The 20,936-nt window shown below is 35.5% G+C and overlaps 1 protein-coding gene across 3 annotated transcripts; it reads left to right on the top strand.

The window, feature by feature from the left end:
* Positions 1–880: 880 nt before the first annotated feature.
* Positions 881–9,600, top strand: LOC128542678 (adhesion G-protein coupled receptor G2-like). Of its 3 annotated transcripts, none has more exons than XM_053512631.1 (15): positions 881–895; positions 1,158–1,524; positions 1,739–1,832; positions 2,134–2,346; positions 2,474–2,612; positions 2,702–2,852; positions 4,160–4,276; positions 4,397–4,516; positions 5,415–5,454; positions 5,971–6,077; positions 6,181–6,305; positions 6,770–7,038; positions 7,777–7,882; positions 8,053–8,333; positions 9,179–9,600. In XM_053512631.1, exons 2-15 carry the CDS (start codon positions 1,483–1,485, stop codon positions 9,325–9,327), a joined length of 1,953 nt encoding a protein of 650 aa, XP_053368606.1. In that variant the 5' UTR covers positions 881–895; positions 1,158–1,482; the 3' UTR covers positions 9,328–9,600. The 3 variants fall into 3 exon arrangements, with proteins under 3 accessions (XP_053368606.1, XP_053368605.1, XP_053368607.1); XM_053512630.1 differs by having other exon boundaries at positions 1,736–1,832; XM_053512632.1 differs by lacking the exon at positions 1,739–1,832.
* Positions 9,601–20,936: the final 11,336 nt, after the last annotated feature.

Here is a 20,936-nt window from a genome sequence, read left to right as displayed (position 1 = left end):
TCTGCGTAGAGTTTTCCTCACATCAGCTGTAGTGAGACACTACAGAGAATGGGGGTTTATAAGAGAAAATTACTTTACCCCAGTTCTCAGCAGTACAATCCCTGTACCTTTTGCTTAATATTTGTCTGTCCATTAAATGTTTTCCTGGAGAGAAGTGGCTTCTTTGTTATCCTTCCTTAAAATGTATGAAGGTGAGTGCTACCATCAGTCCTGTAAAGTAAAGCAACCTGAGACCATTCATGTGTGGTATTGCTTCTCAGATAAGCAAGAAATGTAGTAAAGATTTAAGGGAACAGCCTTTTCCCAGCTCAGATTCTATTGACTGATCTATCAGTTTGTAGATTTAAATGGTGACCATTCTTCATGTTGCATTCTTCATTCCTCAAGTGGAGTTTTGTCGCTCAGGGGCCTGTGTCACAATGCAATGAAGCAGACATTGTGAAAATTAATATTTGTGTCATTCTTAAAACTTTTGGCCACAACTATCATATCACCATGTATTTTAAAAGGCGAAATCTGTGATCAAAAGTTTGTAGTATGCTTTCAGTTATTTCACAGAATGTGAAGCTTTTAAATGTTATTATATACAGAATAGAGAAATTGGTAGGTCTGTAAATCTAATGTCACTGTAAATGAGAATAAAGAGAGGACAGGACAGCCCTATTCTAATTTACACATTGTTTGGACGATGCAGTATATATTTACATTAGTACCAATACACTTCAATCATAAAATGACTGTGGAGGATTTGTTTTATTTCATATACCTGATATAAGTGCCTGATTAAGATGAGTCCTTTCCCCTTTAAATCCATTGATGTCACCTAAAGCCAGCACAATTTCCTGTTTTGTCTCCTCCTCCTCCTCCCTGTTTCTGATAACACTGTTTGGGAGAGGTATGTTATTTCTGACTCCTGCTAATCCAATTTAACCTTTATTTTTATTATTCATTTTGTGTCTATATCTTTACTCCAATTTGTGTTTATAATGTTATTTTATGTGTTTTTGTGATTAGTTTCTGAATTTTTTTTTTATTATTATTCTACTAATAATTTGTCAATCAATTTTGGCAATCAAGCACATAATAAACAGTACATCACATTTATTTCATAGAGAAAACAAAGGCACACTCTGAGGCTGTTTGTTCTTTTATATCAGAGAGAAGAGATTAAATGCTTCCCGTGAACCGCCACCTGTGTGCCGTGTCTGATTCACACAACGTAGAGTGAAGTTTAACTGGAGTGACCGGTTACACTTGCTTCCAAGAATTGTTGTTCTAACGAAACATCTTGTAATATTTCGAAATAGTGTATCACTGAAAGCCATGAAACATTTGAATAAACCACACTGAATTGAAAGATGTAGCATTGTATCCAGAACAGCTGATGTAATGCACATGTCCTTATCTGATGCTCTGCTATTTGTGTATGCAAATGAATAACTGGATCTAGAACAAGTAGAAAACAAGCAACAAAAACAATGCATGACCATCTTTCCATCTTTCACCATCGTCAATAAGATTTCGGTAAGATTACAGTTTGATTTGTGGGAGAATAAGGTGTACGTAGACTAAGGGGTATAAGGATGAATAAGTTATTCACTGACAACAGCAAATACCTTGTCATGCCACTGTTGTTCATTTTGATCTTACAGTATACTGTGTATTATGTTGTGTCTTGCATACTGATATTTGTTAGCACTTTTAAAGTTTGATTTATAAATCGTTCATTTCGTAGCAGAAAGCTGCTGATATGAAACGCCTCTGCATTGTGCTCCTGCTGATCTTTAGAGCTATTCCCGATGATGGATTTAATGCACCAAGAAAACAGGAGGGTATAATTATTTACTAGCAACCTAACTTGTATTTATTTAGTATTTAATGTTTCTTATATAAAATCCCGACTGAGGAGAGTATAGGCATAACGGCATTTTTATTGCTTGAAATGTTTTTTAATAGTAGTGTAAAATGTATCGCAGGATTTTATTATATATATATTTATTTTATATATTTGTTGCCTTGTTGTTTGTGCTCATTCTCTCTCTCTCTCCAACCCGTTATCGATCCTTCAATGTTAACCACTGTACACCGGCATACTTAATGCTTTATATCTTTAATACTTGTATGTTTGTTCAGCTGAGGAGGATTATTTCTTCTACAACAACACCGACCTGGAGATTGCTGAAAGTCTTTCTAGATCACTCTGCAACTGGGAAGGCTCCCGGTGTTATATGGAGTGCACTGCTATCAATCTTACCACAACCGTAGCAAGTCTGAACAGCTTAAAGAATCTGGAACCACCCACCAATATCACAGGTCGAAACAACACTACGCTTGTCTTTGAAATAAGTAAGGCACAGTTACATTTGTTCCTAATAAATTTACAATTTCTTAATTTTTTATAAAACTGTGTAATTGTTTGAAAAAGGTTCATTAAGGTCATTGTGTTTTCTGTGTTGTTGTTTTTCTCCTTTAGATAAGAAAATGACCACATGCAATATCACGAAGTGTGAATCAGATGAAATGAATGAATTCATCACAAGCATGGATGAAATAACGTTACCGAAAGTACAAGCGATGTGCAACATATCATTTGATTTAAATACATGTCAGAGGTACATTAAAAAAAAAAGCTGTACACTTTAAATGCAATACCCACATCTGTATGCGTCTGTACATTTACATCGAATGATATGTCACACAGAGCAGAAAAAAATTACATGCTTAAGCTCATCAGCTTACCATTTGACGGGGCAACCAAAACCTTTGAGAAGGAGAACTTTAAAATGACTGTACTTAAGATGGATATGATGAACACCACGGATCACAGCCGTGTAAAGATCTCTGCTCCAAAGGTAACATTGAGCTTATTACTACGAGTTATTATACCACATTGACGTTGACAGCACATTACAGACATGCAGAAAGCCTTCAGACAAAACACAATGCATAAAGCAAAAACTAGGCTTAAAAAATTCAGGCTAAGGTCAGTGTCAACTAATGTCTAGATGAGGAAACTACGTAAATCAAAACCAGATAAACCATGATAAAATATAAGGTTTGGTTATGACTCACAAGTAAAACATTGAGCATGTTCATTTCACCATAAGTGGGTGGTGTGAGGTTTTTTTTTAAGCACATGAGTTGATGGGAACCAGATTCAATGGTGGCCATGCTTGCAGGCTGCGTGGTGTTCGGGAAATGTGTTTGCATGCCGATTCCAGGACTGACATGACAGAAACCCTCCTAACCCGTCACGTTTGGCTCAACGAGAATATAAGGTTTCCCATGTGGACTGAGCTCCCCAGTCACTCACTATGTCCACTGGGATGCGATAGACATTTATTCAAGGATCATTCTTTCGTTTGTTTTATGTGAGGTGGATGAATCGAATGGAGGGAGAGTTGGCTTGGCCTAAGTCTTTTTTGCAGAAGCCTTGACGGGCTGAAATTCATGATATTCATGAAAAAGGGACTTGGTTTCTGGGTCTTCGTTGGTTGTAAATGCTATACAGTTCAGCAGGGCTTGGAAACACTTTTAACAACAATGTACAGACCTTAATGGGATTTCTGGAAATCTGAGGAGTGTTGATTTGCTTCTACAAGAACCCAAGCAACATGAGAAACCTGGTGGTAACTGCTGATGAAGTTACCAATAACACCAGAAATAATAAAAGTTGAAATGGCACAAACATTTTCTAAGTGCTAAATTTTTTTTAGCAAAAAGATGTAAATCTCATAAGTTTCTGTACTTATGCACTTTCTTGTTGTGTAAATGTATGGACTGCCCCAAAGTGCTAACAGTTCATTTGTTCCAAGACGGTTGAATAAATATAAACAAAAATGATACAATTTTGTTTATTACGAAATAACACAACATTTATTAATAGTATTAGAATATGCAGAACGTCTTCCATACAAGTCCTTAAGAATGACTTGTTACCATAGGAACCATACCACAAAAGCATGAGATTTGCAATTGTCTCTACCAATGCTATAGGAAATTAATAAATAGGAAAATTCAACAATGCTGTTATACAACGATTACCAGCCTTATGGGTAATTATGATTAATACCACAAAGATATGGAGGTTCTTTCTATTTGGAAGTGTTTAAGTGCATTGCATCTCATTTAAATAACATCTGTCTTTATTGTCTGATAGATATCTGATGAGGATCCACCCACAGACATATTTATTCCTATTGAACCGTTTCAAGACGTCTCACAGGAGCAGTCCAAAATTGGCATAGTGGCATATCACTCAGCTCAACACTTTATAGTACGTCTCCATCAAGCCTTCATGATCTCTTTAAATTGTGTTTATTTTTGTCTGATGCTCGAATTAATTTTTCTTGAAAATATGGAAAAGTCAATATGGATTTTCTGCACATTTTCACAGAGTAACTCAAGTACTGTGTTAAAGTCTGGCATTATTCGCATTGAAACTGCTGGACGTGAGCTTAAGAACTTATCAAATCATCTTGTTATCAAGTTTCCAGTGAACATTAGTCAAATACCTGTAAGTGATCAGCAGTTTTCTTAAAATCTTGTCCAGGTTTATGTGTGATGTGTTTTTTCTTTTTATCCTTTTTTTTCTTTATTTTCACAAGTTACTTTTCATGTTTAGTTCATGTTTTTACCAAGAGATTTTTTACATGTACAGTACATTACTATATAAAAGTCTTGAGCCACTGCTCTTTTATTCATATTAAATCAAATTAAATGATGTAGATTAAAGAAATAGGAAAAAGTATTTTACCATGACACCCATCAACATGGATAAAAACACAATAAATTTTTTATGTTTATGTACCAATCACTACAGCAATCTCATTTCCCCTCTCGTCTTTTCCAACCACTCCTCACCTACTATCACCTGACTGAACATCTGTTATTATCTGCACCTGTTTCTCACTGGGTCGTGCCTTATGTGAGGCTTTTTTTTAATGCTTGAATGATTCATAGGTGTTGCATGACAAAGGAAAAAACATTCCTCTGAAATTGGTCAGGTAGAGCCCTATAAAAATGACAGCCAACCACTTGCCAAAAATGAGAGTCGAAAACACTCATTCAAGAGCCAGGGAGCACTATTTCTTTAAGATCTTTTAAAAAGTATGAAGAAGAATAAGATCTAACTCTAATATGATGAAATAATAGCTGGCTCAAGACTTTTTCATTGTACTGTATTACATGTACCTGTTTTTCCCAGGATTTTAAACGATTAATTTGTTATCCATGTGATTTTTTCAAGTAACTATTTTTTTTACATCTGATATCAATCATATATTAAAACTGCAATATATGATTTTTTTACATGTGGTTTATGTGCCACCAATTAATTTTGACGTGATTCTAAAACTCGTCAAACTCGTTATTTGAGTTCATTGTTAATTCTGCACTTATGGGTGTATTTATAGGAAAATCATAACCTGTCATGTCAGTTCTATGATGAAAAAGGTATGTAGAATTTTATTAAGTGGTGCAAAGTTTTAGTTTGATATAGTGGCAAGGAATTGATCATGTACAAATGACGCTTGTATAAATAGATTATAATCACAAAAAAAGTTAAAATAGTTACACTAATTCTAACCTTAATCTTAACCTATATAAATCATTGGAAGTAAAAATTGCTTGGTTATTATGAAATAAATTGTGCTCTATAATATCTAGAATTCAATGTAAAAAAAATCCTAAAAATGCTGTAAATGAGTGCACACTGTAAGGGAGATTACTTTCTATGGGGGTTCATGTTATATCCTCACACATGTTTTTTTTAGAATAAAACTAGTGTCTATAAGCTCATGCATGCAGAAATAGGTGGATAGCACTTCCTCGGAGTGTGTTACACTGCCACCTGAGCAGCATTTATAAAGTTTCAGTTGATTGACTTTACATGCATTGGAGGAAGCAAATTAGTTAATGAAAAAATAACTATATATACTGTTTGTAATTAATTTGGATTCTTCTTATTAGAGTACAAATGGGATGTCATGGGCTCTTTCACAAACATGGAGAATTTAAACGGCAGTAACATAGTAACCTGCTCATATGATCACATGACCCCCTTCGCTGTGCTTCTGGTAAACAGTTAATTACTATCAGAAGTTAAGTATTATACGTATGTAAACTCTTTATGATATAACTGTTGATAATTGTGTTTTCTGTGTGTTTGTGTTTTATTAGGTTGATATGAGCGTGACACCAATTAATCACATGCAAATGAAAGTCCTGTCCTATATTAGTTATATAGGTTGTGGTCTTTCATCGCTTTTCTCAGCAGTAACCATGCTTTTATACATTCGCATGAAGTGGGTATTATAAATTTGATTATACACTTATAATACATTTGAACTTTGCATTTAAAAATGTATTTATACTACATATTCTCATGCATCTATATTCATTTACTCAAATACGCAGTAATTTAATGCATGTAATGCAAGTAATTTGATGCTGTAAATTTTGAAATGTGATATTATAAATAAGATAGATTTTAAAAATGTGATATAGGATTACACAATTAACATTACATAACAAGAAGAACAGAAAATCTGTGATGAATTGGGTTGGTGATTGTGATTTACATCATTTTCAACATCATTCAACCATTTCAACCATTCAGCCTCTTGCCCTGTTGAAGGCATGGGGGTCATCCTGCAGTCCCGTCAGGATAGAAGTTTTTTTAGGCAAAGATGATAAGAATCAGAAGAATTGTAATAATTTGCATGGATTTTTTTTTTACATACATGTATCTACTACTCTGTTCTTACAGGAGATCGAAGCGAAACAGTTCCATCCATATCCATGTGTCTTTGAGCGCAGCTCTTTTTCTCCTCAACACAAGCTTCATGTTCATCGAATGGGGAGCTACGTCATCTAAAAACAGTGTGTGCGTCTTAATAGCAGTGATAATACAGTTCAGCCTGCTGTCCTGTTTCTCCTGGATGGCCGTTGAAGCCCTTCACTTGTACTTGCTTCTAATCAAAGTGTTTAACACCCACGTCAAGCGCTATATGGTCAAGCTGTCCCTGTTTGGGTGGGGTAAGCAATCAGACCATGTGGTCCTCACTGCAAAACACACTGTGAACTTAAAATGATAGTACAATCACACTCAAAGACCATTTTATTAGGAACACTTGTACGATATACCCGTGCAGTGCAGTGTCAATAAATCTGGCAAGGAGAATACAAAAACGTTTTCAACTTCAATGATCTGTATCCATTATACATCAGATTTCTGTTTTTGCCTGACAGACGTAAACTCTAATGTGTTGTACACCATCTTCTTTAGTGTTAAATGCCTATATGGTGGATTTTCTCCGGATACTCCGGTTTCCTCCCACAGTACAAAGACAAAGACATGCAGATTAGGCTAATTGGCCTTCCCAAATTGCCCCTAGTGTGTGCGAGTATGAGTTTGTGTGTATATGTTTGTGTGCCCTGCTATGGACTGCCATCATATCCAGGTGTACCCCACCTCGTGCCTCAAGTCTCCTGGGATAGGCTCCAGTCCCCATGACCCTGTACACAGGGTAAAGCAGTATAGACCATAAGTGAGTGAGTGAGTGTGTAAACTGTTACACATGTGTGTGAGATGTTACATGGGAAAATTCCATTTTTACCTCACTCTGATGTTTGATGTGAACATTAGCTGATGATCTTGGCCTGTATCTGCACAATTTTATGAATTTAGCTGCCGGCACATGACTAACTAATTGGATAATTGCATGACTGTTTACATGGTCAGTGAGTGTACAGCGCACTTTTTTTTTTCCCCAGGAGCGCCTGCTGTTCTTGTTGGGGGAAGTCTGTGTGTACAACTTAGTAAAACAGTTTATGGCACTAAAACAGTACAATTATCAAACACAAACGAAAAAACCCAATTGTAAGTGAATGCCTTAAAACATTTTGCAGTTTGTAACATAAAAATGTTTTAAATCATACAAACATATTATAAATTATTGCATCAGTAGCCAGTCAACACCTTTACATGGTTGTATTAGGAAAAACACCTTTTAATAGATGTCTAATTCTAAATTAAATGTACAAAAACAGCTGCTGGATTACCGACGCTCGCTTCCTGTATGGCATGAACATCACCTACTTCTCCTTAATGTTCCTGTTCAACGTATGTGTTCTGGTGGCAGTGATCAAACAAATCGTCAAACTGCAGAGCTTGAATGTTAGAGGCAGTAAGCTTCCGTCTCGTAAGAACATTTGCACAGTCCTGGGCCTGACCCTCCTGCTGGGAATGACATGGGGCTTGGCTTTCTTCACCACGGGATACACAAACTACCCCGTTCTTTATCTCTTCTGTACCTGCAACAGTCTGCAAGGTACCAATACTTTACTTTCTGCTCTTTAAACTTTACATTTAATGAATTCTATTTCTAATATAAATGCAAAAATGCATAAAAATGTAACGTAAACGTATACTGTAAATTGATTACATCATTAATGTATGAAATGTGCAGATTCAGAACACAATCCTCTAAACGTGCATAAATCTGCCATATGAGATGTTTTATCTTCCACTTTTTAAACTGAATGACTGAATGAGGGTTGCGTCAGGAAGGGCATCCGGTGTAAAACCTGTGCCAAGTTGGATCAAGGTCGGATGGTCCACTGTGGCGACCCCTCTACCGGAGTAGCCGAAAGACTAACATAAAAAAAAAGAAAAAAAAAAACTATCTATTTTTCATGGAATTAAAAATTATTTCTCAGGGTGATATTTTAAATAAAATATCTGCACATAATGAAACAGTAGGCAAAGTCCAGAAAAACTGGAGAGATTTTTGCTTTTGTTGTTGTTCTTCTTCTTCTTTTTCTTGGTATGACACTTAATAGGCAAGTAACATATTCTGTATGTATGAGATTCCAGACAAACACCACCCCATTCCACAGGGTGTAAGGACAGAAACGTTTCAGCAATTAGCTTACAGTAGCCCTTTTTTGTCTTGGAGGCAGTGAAATTTACAAGTCTCAATCACTTTGATCTTAGCAATGTATGCACATGAGTCAGGTAATAAATATGTTGAATTCAACCCATTATAGTGGTTTCATACAAAAAAGAAGAGACATCATGGTCAAGACTAAGCAAGAACACAAATTACTTAAAAGTAAAAAAAAAAAAAAAAAAACTTGTTTGCCTGGTAGTAATTTTTATCTCTTTGATGTTCAGGGCTGTTTATGTTCCTCTGGTTCTGCGGTACAAAAAGGAAGAACAGACGTTTCAAGGCCCAAACCTCAACTTCGGGGAAATCGACCAATACTTCATTTAGGACCACTGAAAGCAGCGTTCCCACTGATCAGTTATTGCATGTCAGCTAGTGGTGCAGTGGTTATAGTAAATCGTATACGGACAAACACTATATTGATACAAATACTGCAACAACTTATACAAATGATTTCAAAATCTACTTTATTCTGCAACTCATCCTGAGGTTCATAATGAGTCACTTTTTTCCTTTGTGAGCTGCTGAGTTCCTTATTATCAACATTACAAAAGTTTGGATGATGCACATTGTTTTAATTACTGCATGTTGAAAATATATTGTGTATAACGTATAACAGTCTATTACACATTAAAGTGCTTATTAATTCTTTGTCATCTCTGCTTTTGACTTTACTGATCTGATATACAATAGGCTTACAGTTAAACTGTTGTTATCCTTGAATTGTGTTTGAGATTACATTGTATATTATTTCATGTGATTACATATAAAACTGTCTTATACTATATTTAAATGAAGGCATGATAAGGGCTGTGGTGCCTCAAATGGTTAAGGATGTTGGGAATGTTTGAAATCAGTCTTCAATCACAGACAAGCTGCCACTGTCGGGCCCTAGAGCAAGGCCCCTTAACTGTCTAAGTTCCGGATGATATATGAAGAAAATATGTCAACTGTTCTGCAATGTGTATGACAAATAAAGGTTTCTGCTATTATGCAATATAACAAAATTGTTTCTTTGAGCTAACGTCAAAGCTTCCCTGCTCTCCATCCTAAACGTCAACTTCACTTGGACTTAAGAGTCAGCAGTGTATTATAAACCATAATCTAAATATAATTTATTTTTAATGACATGATTCTTGTGGGTCTTTTCCTCCAAAAAGACTCATTGTGAATTATTAACCAATTTAAAGTAATCAAACAAATGTAATTCAAAATTCCTAACAGGTAGATCGATCGTTGTGTTTAATACACCATTTTACAACACTGGTTAGTAAAATGATATTATAATAATATTATAATACTTTTATTTACTTATATTGATTTTATAATAAAACTAATCATTTAATTGTTATATTAATATTCTTATGTTTTGCAGGAAAAGAATAATTAAGTGACAGTGTATAAAATTGCTGATATAATCTGTTTGAAATAGACATTTGGGATAAAATTACTGGTTTATGCTGTCAGTCACTCAGTAGATACGACAGGGGGCTCTCAAACTTAATATTCAAAGGTCCAACTCAGATTTTTATTCAAGGTCAAAGGTCCGAAACGAACTTCAATAATAGGGGAGTAATAAACTATAATCATTAATAATAACAATTAAAACTAATCTTGGGGGGAGATAAGAATTGTACCTAATGTACATTTTAAATGGTACATAAGCATCAATGTTTCTAAAAAGAAAGAAATGAACAGAAGAATCATAGCATACATAAGGCAGTGATTTAATAGGTGATGATACTTACAGTATAAGCACAGTGAATAGTTTAAAATTCTGGAAGCTAAAAAAGAAATAACAGGACACTGTTATTTCTCTATATTATATTAATATGTTTTGTAATACAAAACAATTCTGTACATCCAGCGAAACTACAGAAGCTACTTTTTAAAATGCAAAATAATTTAAATGAACTATATAAATATTACAAGATGAGACATTGTATACTGGAAATATGAAACACTGTATGTGTTTATGTGTTTATGTGTGTTTAATCATATTCAGTGCTCTGGAATTTGTGTATGCAAATAAATAAGAGTGTCCATAACAGGTAGAAAACCAACAGAAACCGAGACAAAACATCTTTTCACTCGAGCTGTCTGGTTCTTTTTTTCCATTTTTTTTTTTTCCTTTTTAGATTTTTTTGTTACATCTAAATTCTGAACACAAATTTTGTGTTTATTTGGAAAAGATGTGGGTAAGTTCTACACTTACATTTGGATTTATCTGTGTGTGAGGTGTACAAGGTCTATGAGGTTTATTGTGTTATCTGTGTAGAAGAAAAAGATTCAGCATCAATATGAGATAATGAGCTCCAGTCATGTCATTTGTTTCATTTAATTTCTGTTTTGTGCTGCAGTGTTATTTGTCTCTCTCTACTGAACTTATACAGTTATGCATTTATTTATAGAAGACAGCTGCTGATATGAAAATCTACTTCATGGTTCTGCTGATCTATCATTCCGATGCCAGTTGTTATAACATCAATTTTAATAATATACTGAAGGGTACATTTATTACATTCTATCCTAAATACACATTAATACTGTGGCATTTATTACATCACATCATCAAATGCACTAAGACATAATGACAATCAATAAAATGTTACATGTTTTAATATTATATTGTTGCCTTTGTTTTTAATGGTGTTCTATCTGATTGTCTCTCTTTCTATCCAATTGTGATATCCGAGCAGCTGTGGCCTAATTGTTTCTTGATTTCTTCTGTTCATCCAGGTAATACAAATAACCTTGCTTGTTTCATACAAGCCCCAACAATCTGCTCTTGCAATGTTTTATGTGTAACACACTTCATGGACATTCTCACAGATATGTGTACTGAGCCTAATTCTTCAGCTACATGCATCAAGTAAGAAAACAATACGATACGATATACATTACTTTGATCTGTCTGTGTTCATGACTTAAGAATAAATTATAAATATCAATGTGCAACACAGGGCAGAGGAAAAATACATTGCTGAGCTCATCAACTTACCATTTCTCGAAGCAGGCATAACCTATGTGCAAAGGAACTTTAATATGATTGTAGTTAAGCTGTGTATGATGAACACCATGAAAAATGGAAGAGTCATGATCCCTGCTCCAAAGGTAACACTCAGCGTAAAATTAATGACAAATGAAAACAATAGAGCATGCTACAATGTGAAAATAATTACAGGCATGGTGTTAGGAAGTATCCAAACCAAAAAGCAGAGTTATTGTTACTGAATATTTCTCAATAAATGCACATCAAAATGTTTTATTCTTCAAGTTGCTTTATTCCAGCAATTTGGCATCAACCTAACCCTATTGCAACTCCTACTGTTTAACCCTAATTCCCTAACACTTCCCCCATCCCTACCCTTGACCCCTAACCCAATGAATGGAATATGATCTGAATAATATCTGTCTGTACTGTCTGATAGATTTCTGATGAGGATCCTCCCATATATGTTTCGTTCCCTGTTAAATCGGTTTTGAGCGACTTGATAAATCAGTGCAAAGTTGGTGTACTGATATATCGCTCTGCTCAACAATTTTTAGTAAGTTACATAAACTTTCATAATCTCTTTTAATAATGTGCTTCTGCTGGATGCCTGAGTTATGTAAAAACTATGAATCTATAACTACTATTTGTACATTTTTACAGGATAAACGAAGCACTGTGTTAAAGTCCCAAGTCATCCATGTTGGAACTGAGGAATGTAAGCTTGGACACTTGTTTGATCCACTTGTAATTATTTTTACAGTGAGCAGCACTGAGATAATACACGTAAGTGATCATATATGCATAGATGTTAAATCATACTTTTGGCATTCTGAAGATTGTATCCAGGCTTATGGCACTTTTCTATCCTATACAGAAAAGTCACAAGAACATCACATATTAATAATCACATATGAAATTGACACATGTTTTTGGGACATTTTATACACTGCCTGGTTAAAAAAACAACCTATGAGAACAAGAGATTTGAAATGACTGGTTTAAGTACCTTTTAACCCCAGCAAAACCTGGAGAAATATTGCTGAACTATCAAATTTGTGTTAGAAAAGTGCTTGAAATAAACACGTAAATGGAGATCACTTAAACACTACCAAGTTGCATGGTAAAAACATAGATGTGTTTAATAGTGAAAGTAAGAGCATTTCCTTACACATAGAATGTGATGAAAAGAATAGACAGTTGTGTGGCCATAAGAAAACCACTTGTTAGTGAGACTAATCAGAAAAAAGATCCCAATTTGCCAGGGCGCATAAAGATTGGACTTTGGAAACAGAAAAAGATCATGTGGTCTGATGAGTCCAGACTGACCCTATTCCTGAGTGATGTGTGTGTTAGGGTAAGTAAGACATCGCATGAAGCAAAGCACCCTTCATGCTTAGTGTCCACTGTACAAGTCTCGGGAGGCAGTGTTATAATCTGGGGTTACTTCAGTTGGTCAGATCTAGACTCAGTAATGTTATGTGGCAATAAAATTAAGTCAGCTGACGACATGAATGTACTGAACTATCAGGGTACCATAGCGATTGAGATTTTTTTCCCCCTGATAATATGGATAAATCTGGAACTGAATCTGAGGACTGAAATTGTGAAAGATAGTTCTGGGAGCATGATCAATTTTTATACATGAACTGAAAACCACATTGTGTGTTGAAATCAAAGCTGGCAGGCAATGTATTTCACATCTTCTTTAAATGTAGTATGTGTTATTAATCAGATGATTTTTTTTTTTACACATGATTTATTTATGTTAAATTTGTTTACAGATAGTTCGTTAATTTTTATGTAAATCTTTTTCATGTAGTGCATTTACAGTGGAACCTTGGATTTTGAGTAAATCGGTCTGCAAGCATTTTGCAAGACGGTCAAAATTTTTAAATAAATTTTCACTTGATAAACGAGTGAGGTCTCAAAGTACACATACCCTTCGTCTGCCAAGCATCTTGTGATCATAACTGAGCCAATGGTTCTTCTTTCTTGCACAGTGGAATTGTGGATAATCTTGTCCCATGCTCAGTCTCAGTGAGCATAATGCGTGTACTGTTAACTATAACATTGTAACCACGTGTGTGTGTGTGTTGTAGTAGTGACTGTTCTTTAGTAACTGTACTGCAAAAACAGCCCACCGGAAAAAAAGATTAAAAATGCTGTCGCAGTCTGAGAGATAAATCTGTTAAACAACAATGCAACGTCACATTTCTGCGAAATCCTCAAATGGAGGCAAAAGCAAGTGTTGTTTGCCAACACAGACTCTGTCAGACAGCAGTGATTTCGCTATTGTGTGCGTGCGCATGTGTGTGTGAAAGTCTTCCTATACAGTAGCCCTCCTCCTCCTTCTGTCCTCTCCACTCTCGTCTTACTCCAGCCACGCAGTGTTGCCAACTCCTCAGTAAGGAAAGTAGCCATTTGCTGTTCTAAAAGTCGCTAAAAGTCGCTAAATGACATCATCGCGTGATTTACATAATGTCATGACAAAAAGTGAGTAGGTAAAAACACCCTAAATATGTTTAGAACTATACAAATGAACTTTTTTTCTGTCAAATATCCTGCTTATATACTTTTAATTACTTTTACTTTATATTTTGTACTTATCATTTTTATATGAATATTTTTGTTTGTGGAACGAACAACGATTTGCTTTTGATTTTAAATTTGCCCTGATATACGAGTGCTTTGGATTACAAGCACACTTTTAGACAAATTATGCTTGCACTCCAAGGTTTCACTGTTTTACTGTTTCATTTTCCAAGTTTTTCATGATAATTTGTCACGTGATACTTATTGTTCATGTAATGTCTATTGAATTTTCATGTGCAATTCATGTGCATAACAAAAAAAAAGCACCTTTATCTTTTCCCACAGGTGATCATGTTATTCATATAATCACATGTAAAAGGGTTATTGGACTAACTGTTCATTCTATCTTTGTTTTTGTTCTCATAGGACCCTCAAAGGTTGTCATGCCAGTTCTACAATGTAACAGGTACGTATCATTGTGTCGAGTGCTGCAACATTTTAGTTTTTTTTTATTAATGCTGTGACAGTGACAAGAACTAACAGTGATGAGAAGCTGATCTTATAAAATTGCACAGATAAAGGTTAATTAAAGTCAAGAGTAAAGAGAAAAAAAATAATTTTAACTTTATTCTTTAATCATAATGTTTATACAAAATAAAGTGCGTAAATTGTTATTCATTGGTTGGTTTGTATATATATTTTATTAGCTCTATAATGCAAATACCAGATAATTAGTAATGATCCATGCATCACATTAATACACCTGTCAAGTTAAATCCACTAAGATCACTTAAGATATCTTAGGACTCATACTTTGCAAGGAAAAAATGTTGTATAGCTTTAAAATACTGTGAGAGAGAGTGTTCGTTCTGGTAAGGAATAGTGACTCTATAATGGCAGCTCTTCAGATAGTTTTTGCCTTGTCTTTGCTCAAATTTAGATTGGTAATTTTAACATTATTCTTTATTATAATACAACATTAGTCAATGAATGTGCTCATGCTTTATATGGGACATATGTGTATATACAGTTAAACCTTGGATTGCGAGTATAATTCTCTCCGGAATTGCCCATAAGAAATAATGGAAACTTTGATGATTAGTTTCACAGCCCAAAAATATTCATATAAAAATTATTTATATAAAATATAAAGTAAAATGACCCTCACTTTACCCTTGAAAAGAATTGTGACTGGAGTAAGACGAGATAGGAGAAGTGGGGGGCTACTGTGTAGGACGACTTTCACACACATGCACACACTTATGGAATCACTGCTCTGTCTGCAAATTTCTTTAACAAGGAACCCTTTAATGCAGTGGCGGCTGGTACAAAACATTTTTGGGGTAGCACAAACAAAATTAAAATTAAACTTTTAATAATCGCCTGTAAATAGCCATAAGAAATGCTGGAAAAGCACCAATATAAGCTCGGCAGTGATTACTTGACTGCTGCTTAATTATAAGATCAGGTCGATCTGGTCCAAGCTCTTTAACTTCGCCTTGCAAAGGGGTATTTTAGCAAAGAAATTACAGAATTTTCTGTTATATTTAGCTGGCTTCCACGTCAATCACTATTCAATACATTAACTAACAATCTGTTGACTGTTAATAAGACTTGTTGAGAATGGTCCAATCACATGACCCCAAATATTTAAAAACAATATTGATTCGCTAAGAACAAAAGTGGGAGGGTTTGGACCACACAGTGCTGCGCCCCAAGGATGATTTAAAAAATCCAATTAGAGCTCAGCCTCAAATCACATGCTTTTCAAAAATTTATGTGCCTACATAGACACTTTTTAAGGAGGCCGTCGCTGCAGTACAGTTACCAAAGAACAGACACTTTAATTGGACATAAAATTTTAAAAATGCATTACACAGAGATGTTGATTATACGAGTGATGCAGGCGCACTGAGATTGAGTATGGGAGAAGATTACCCTCAATTCAGCAATGCGAGAGAAAGAGAGAAGAACCATTGGCTTAGTTGTGATCATGTGATGCTCCACACACAGAGTGCATGCGTACTCCTCGTATTTTAAGACCTTGCTCGTTTAACAAGTTAAAATTTTGTTTTCAGTTTTGTTCATCTTGCAAAATGTTTGCAGAACAAGGTTCCACTGTATACACATTGTATACACAATACATGTACTGAGAAGTGTGTGTGTGTGTGTGTGTGAGAGAGAGAGAGAGAGAGAGAGAGAGAGATACTAATTTATCTATGTACATATTTTTGCTTGTGTAAGCGGTTATTTATATATACATGCATACACATGATTTTATATATATATATTTCCCCAGCTTCTCTCCATGTTTACTTCTTAAGTGTCAGAGTTTTTGCGCCGAGTATGTTGTGTGTCCACGTGGTGTCTGTGTTTTCAGGACTGACCCTTTATGGGCAGTGACTCAGGTGTGTATCTAGTCTAGGAGTCGTCGAGGCCTGCGGCAGACTTGGGCAAGTCGGTGTTCTCCGGCTAGCTGTCCCCGCGCCGCTGCTGCTGTTTCCCGGCCGAGTCGGCCCCTGAGCCCCCCCAACTGCACAGCTCCGTGTGGACAGCTCGGCCTTTTGTGTGGGGACGTTGTGTCCGACGTCCCCACATGCGAAACACCTCAGCGGCTGCATGGTGTCAAAAACAGTAAAATAGTTTCCCCCCTCTTTGCATTTTAAGTTTACTTTTAGGGCTCCTTTATAATTTCCGCGTCCTTTATGAAGGGAGGCACGTTAGATATTATCACTTGTGTCGCAGGGGCAGACAGAGGGGTGATTTGGACCACAGTTCCTCTAACACTTACACCGGTTTTTATGAGTGCAGTCACGAGGTTTGTCTTGGTCAGGAAGACCATCACCGCTTTATTCATCCGGGGGGGCCGAGATGTTCTCGCACCCGACCTGCTCTCCCACCGCTAACATCACCTCCACCACCAGTACACCGTCCATTGGGAACACACCTGAAGCCATGTCGGAGAGACGATGAGAGAGAGAGGGAGAGACTTAGCAGCTTAGGAATATCACAGAAAACTGATTCTCCTCATTATATTCCTTTTTTTTTGCTTCACAGTACAGTATTATTTTAACTTCTTTCATTTGTACAAAAGTAAGATGTATCAAGCTTGTAGCATCAGTCACAAGTAGACTTGAGGCTGTCATTTCTGACAAAGGTGCTAAAACCAAGTACTAAGTGATGGGTTTGAATACATATGCAATAGGATATTTCAGTGTTCTTTGACTGTTTTTACTTGACTTGTTATAACTCTGTCCTTATGGAGTATTGTATGTAGAATAATGAGGGTGAAAAAAGGACTTTAATCAATTTTAAGATGAGTGTGAAACATAACAACTTGAAAGAGTTTAAATACTTTTTGTGGAACTTCACAGGTATGTACATTTAGGTGGCTGTTAGGTTAAAACTAACCAGAGATTCTAATTTGGTCCTGTTTAGAGCTCAGCTGGGATGACACAGGGGCTGTCACCAAACTGGAGAACTTTAACAGCAGCAGAACTGTAACATGCTTATATGATCGCATGATCACCTTCGCTGCTCTGATTGGTACATTTATATTTTAATACTGTGGCATTTATTACATCAAATCATCAAATACACTAAGACATAATCAAATAAAATGTTGCATATTTTGTAATTATATCATTGCATTTTTCTTTGAAGGTGGTGTGAGATGCTTAAAAAAATCATGTATTTCTATTCTTTGTTTCATCTATCTATCTATCTATCTATCTATCTATCTATCTATCTATCTATCTATCTATCTATCTATCGATCTATCTATCTATCTGTCTGTCTATCTACGTATCTATCTATCTATCTATCTATCTATCTATCTATCTATCTATCTATCTATCTATTTGTCTGTCTGTCTATCTGTCTGTCTGTCTGTCCAATTGTGATATCCAGGCAGCTGTGGCCTAATTGTTTCTTGATTTCTTCTGTTCATCCAGTTAATAACCTTCCTTGTTTCATACAAGCGCCAACAATCTGCTCTTGCAATGTTTTATGTGTAACACACTTCATGGACATTCTCACAGATATGTGTACTGAGCCTAATTCTTCAGCTATATGCATCAAGTAAGAAAACAATACGATATACATTACTTTGATCTGTCATGACTTGAGAATAAATTATAAATATCAATGTGCAACACAGGCCAGAGGAAAAATACATTGCTGAGCTCATCAACTTACCATTTCCCGGAGCAAACATAACCTATGTGCAAAGGAACTTTAATATGATTGTAGTTAAGCTGTGTATGATGAACACCATGAAAAATGGGAGTGTCATGATCCCTGCTCCAAAGGTAACACTCAGCGTAAAATTAATGACAAATTAAAACAATAGAGCATGCTACAATGTGAAAATAATTACAGACATGGTGTTGGGAAGTATCCAAACAAAAAAGCGTTATTGTTACTGAAAAAGAGTTATTGTTACTGAATATTTCTCAATAAATGCACATCAAAATGTTTTATTCTTCGAGTTGCTTTATTCCAGCAATTTGGCATCACCCTAATCCTATTGCAACTCCCTCTGTTTAACCCTAATTCCCTAACACTTCCCCTAGCACTATCCCTAACCCTAACAATAACATTACCCCTATCCCTACCCTTGACCCCAACTATAACTTTAAATGTACAAATTTATATGAACATGTGAGGCCCTGCCTTGTGCACTAAGCTCCCCAGGACAAGCCCCCTGCAAACTTGTATGGGATAAATCGTATAGACAGTGGGTTTATGGATGAATAAACATGTGATTTGCATTTGTCGCGTCTTTCAGAGTTAAAAAGTATAAAATAACCAGAACTGAGAGTTCATATAATGATTATTGTGCCTGTAGGATTGTTAGCAATGAAAACATTTGAAAAAATTCTAACCTGGATAACAAAGATCTGGTATTTTAAAGTGATTAATGAATGGAATCTGATCTGAATAATATCTGTTTGTACTGTCTGATAGATTTCTGATGAGGATCCTCCCATATATGTATTGTTCCCAGTTAAACCAGTTTTCTTGATGAATCAGTGCAAAGTTGGTGTACTGATGTATCGCTCTGCTCAACAATTTTTTAAAACAGTTACGTAAATTTTCATAATCTATTCAAATAATGTACATTTCTGCTGGATGCCTGAGTTATGTAAAAATTATAAATCTATGTCAACTATTTGTACATTTTTACAGGATGAACAAAGCACTGTGTTGATGTCCCAAGTCATCCGTGTTGAAAATGTGGGATGTGAGATTGGACACTTGTTTACACCACTTGTTATTATTTTTCCAGTGAACAGAACTGAGATTAAACCCGTAAGTGATCATATGTGCATAGATGTTAAATCATATTTTTGCATACTTTATATTGTTTCCAGGCTTATGGCACTTTTCTATCCTTTACAGAAAAGTAACAAGAATTGCATATAAAATTGACACATGATTCGCATATAAAATTGACACAAACTAAACAAACATTTTAAGAGTCCTCACATCTGGCCAAAAAATACCATGCACACAATGTGAAAAAGGACTTGAAAAGCTAGAGAACATAAAGAGTAGGTTTTGTAACAATGGAAAAAGGTCGTGTAGCCCATTGAGTTCAGATCGACCATATTCCAGAGTGATGGGTGTAAGAAAGAAAGTGCATGAAGCGATGCACCTATCATGCATAGTCCAGTAGCCAAGCATCTGAAGGCAGTGTTATGATCTGGGGTGGCATCAGTTGGTCAGGTCTAGGCTTAATGACATTATGTAGCAAGTCAGCTGATGACCTGAATGTACGGCCCTACCAGGTTATCACATCTACAGAATTTTTCCTTCCTGATGATACAGGCATATCCCAGGACTCAATTTGTAAGGGAGTGGGTCTGGGAGCATGTTGAATCATTTTCACACATCAACTGCACTCAACATTGTATGATTTTCTTTGTCCAGGCAGTGAATTTCACATCTTCATCACATGCAGTACATGCATAATTTCTCCAAAAAAAAAAAAATCAATAATTTTTTTTTTTTACACATGATTAATTTTGGTTTAATTTGTTTTCTCATGTAGTGCATTTATTAGGTTTTTCAGGGTTTTTTTACATGATAATTTGTCAGGTGATCCTTATTGTTCATGTGATGTCACATCCTCTTGAATTTGTATGTACAGTTTTTGTTTACGGATTAATTACATATTTAAATGCACCTTTATCTTTTTTTCTGCAGGTAATCACGTTATTCATATAATCACGTGTAAAAGGGTTATTTGACTAATTGTTCATTCTATCCTCGTGTTTGTTCTCATAGGACCGTCAAAGGTTGTCATGCCAGTTTTACAATGTAAAAGGTACGTATCATTTTGTCAAGTGCTAAAACAATTTTGTGCTTTATTGGTGCTGTGACAGTGACGAGAACTAACAGTGATGAGAACTAACAGTGATGAGAAGCAGATCTCATAAAATTGTACAGATGAA

The sequence above is a fragment of the Clarias gariepinus genome, chromosome 15 (genome assembly GCF_024256425.1).
Source record: "Clarias gariepinus isolate MV-2021 ecotype Netherlands chromosome 15, CGAR_prim_01v2, whole genome shotgun sequence".
Classification (NCBI taxonomy): Eukaryota; Metazoa; Chordata; class Actinopteri; order Siluriformes; family Clariidae; genus Clarias; species Clarias gariepinus.
Note: the sequence above shows the minus strand (reverse complement) of the source record. Positions and strands in the feature narration are given on the sequence as shown.

Bases quoted from the DNA above. Each gene is read 5' to 3' on its own strand.
- LOC128542678 (XM_053512630.1), top strand. From the start codon at position 1,483: ATGACCATCTTTCCATCTTTCACCATCGTCAATAAGATTTCG. The intron at 4,517-5,414 runs GTAAGTGATCAG...GTGTATTTATAG, and splicing joins TGAACATTAGTCAAATACCT to GAAAATCATAACCTGTCATG. The intron at 6,306-6,769 runs GTGGGTATTATA...CTGTTCTTACAG, and splicing joins CTTTTATACATTCGCATGAA to GAGATCGAAGCGAAACAGTT.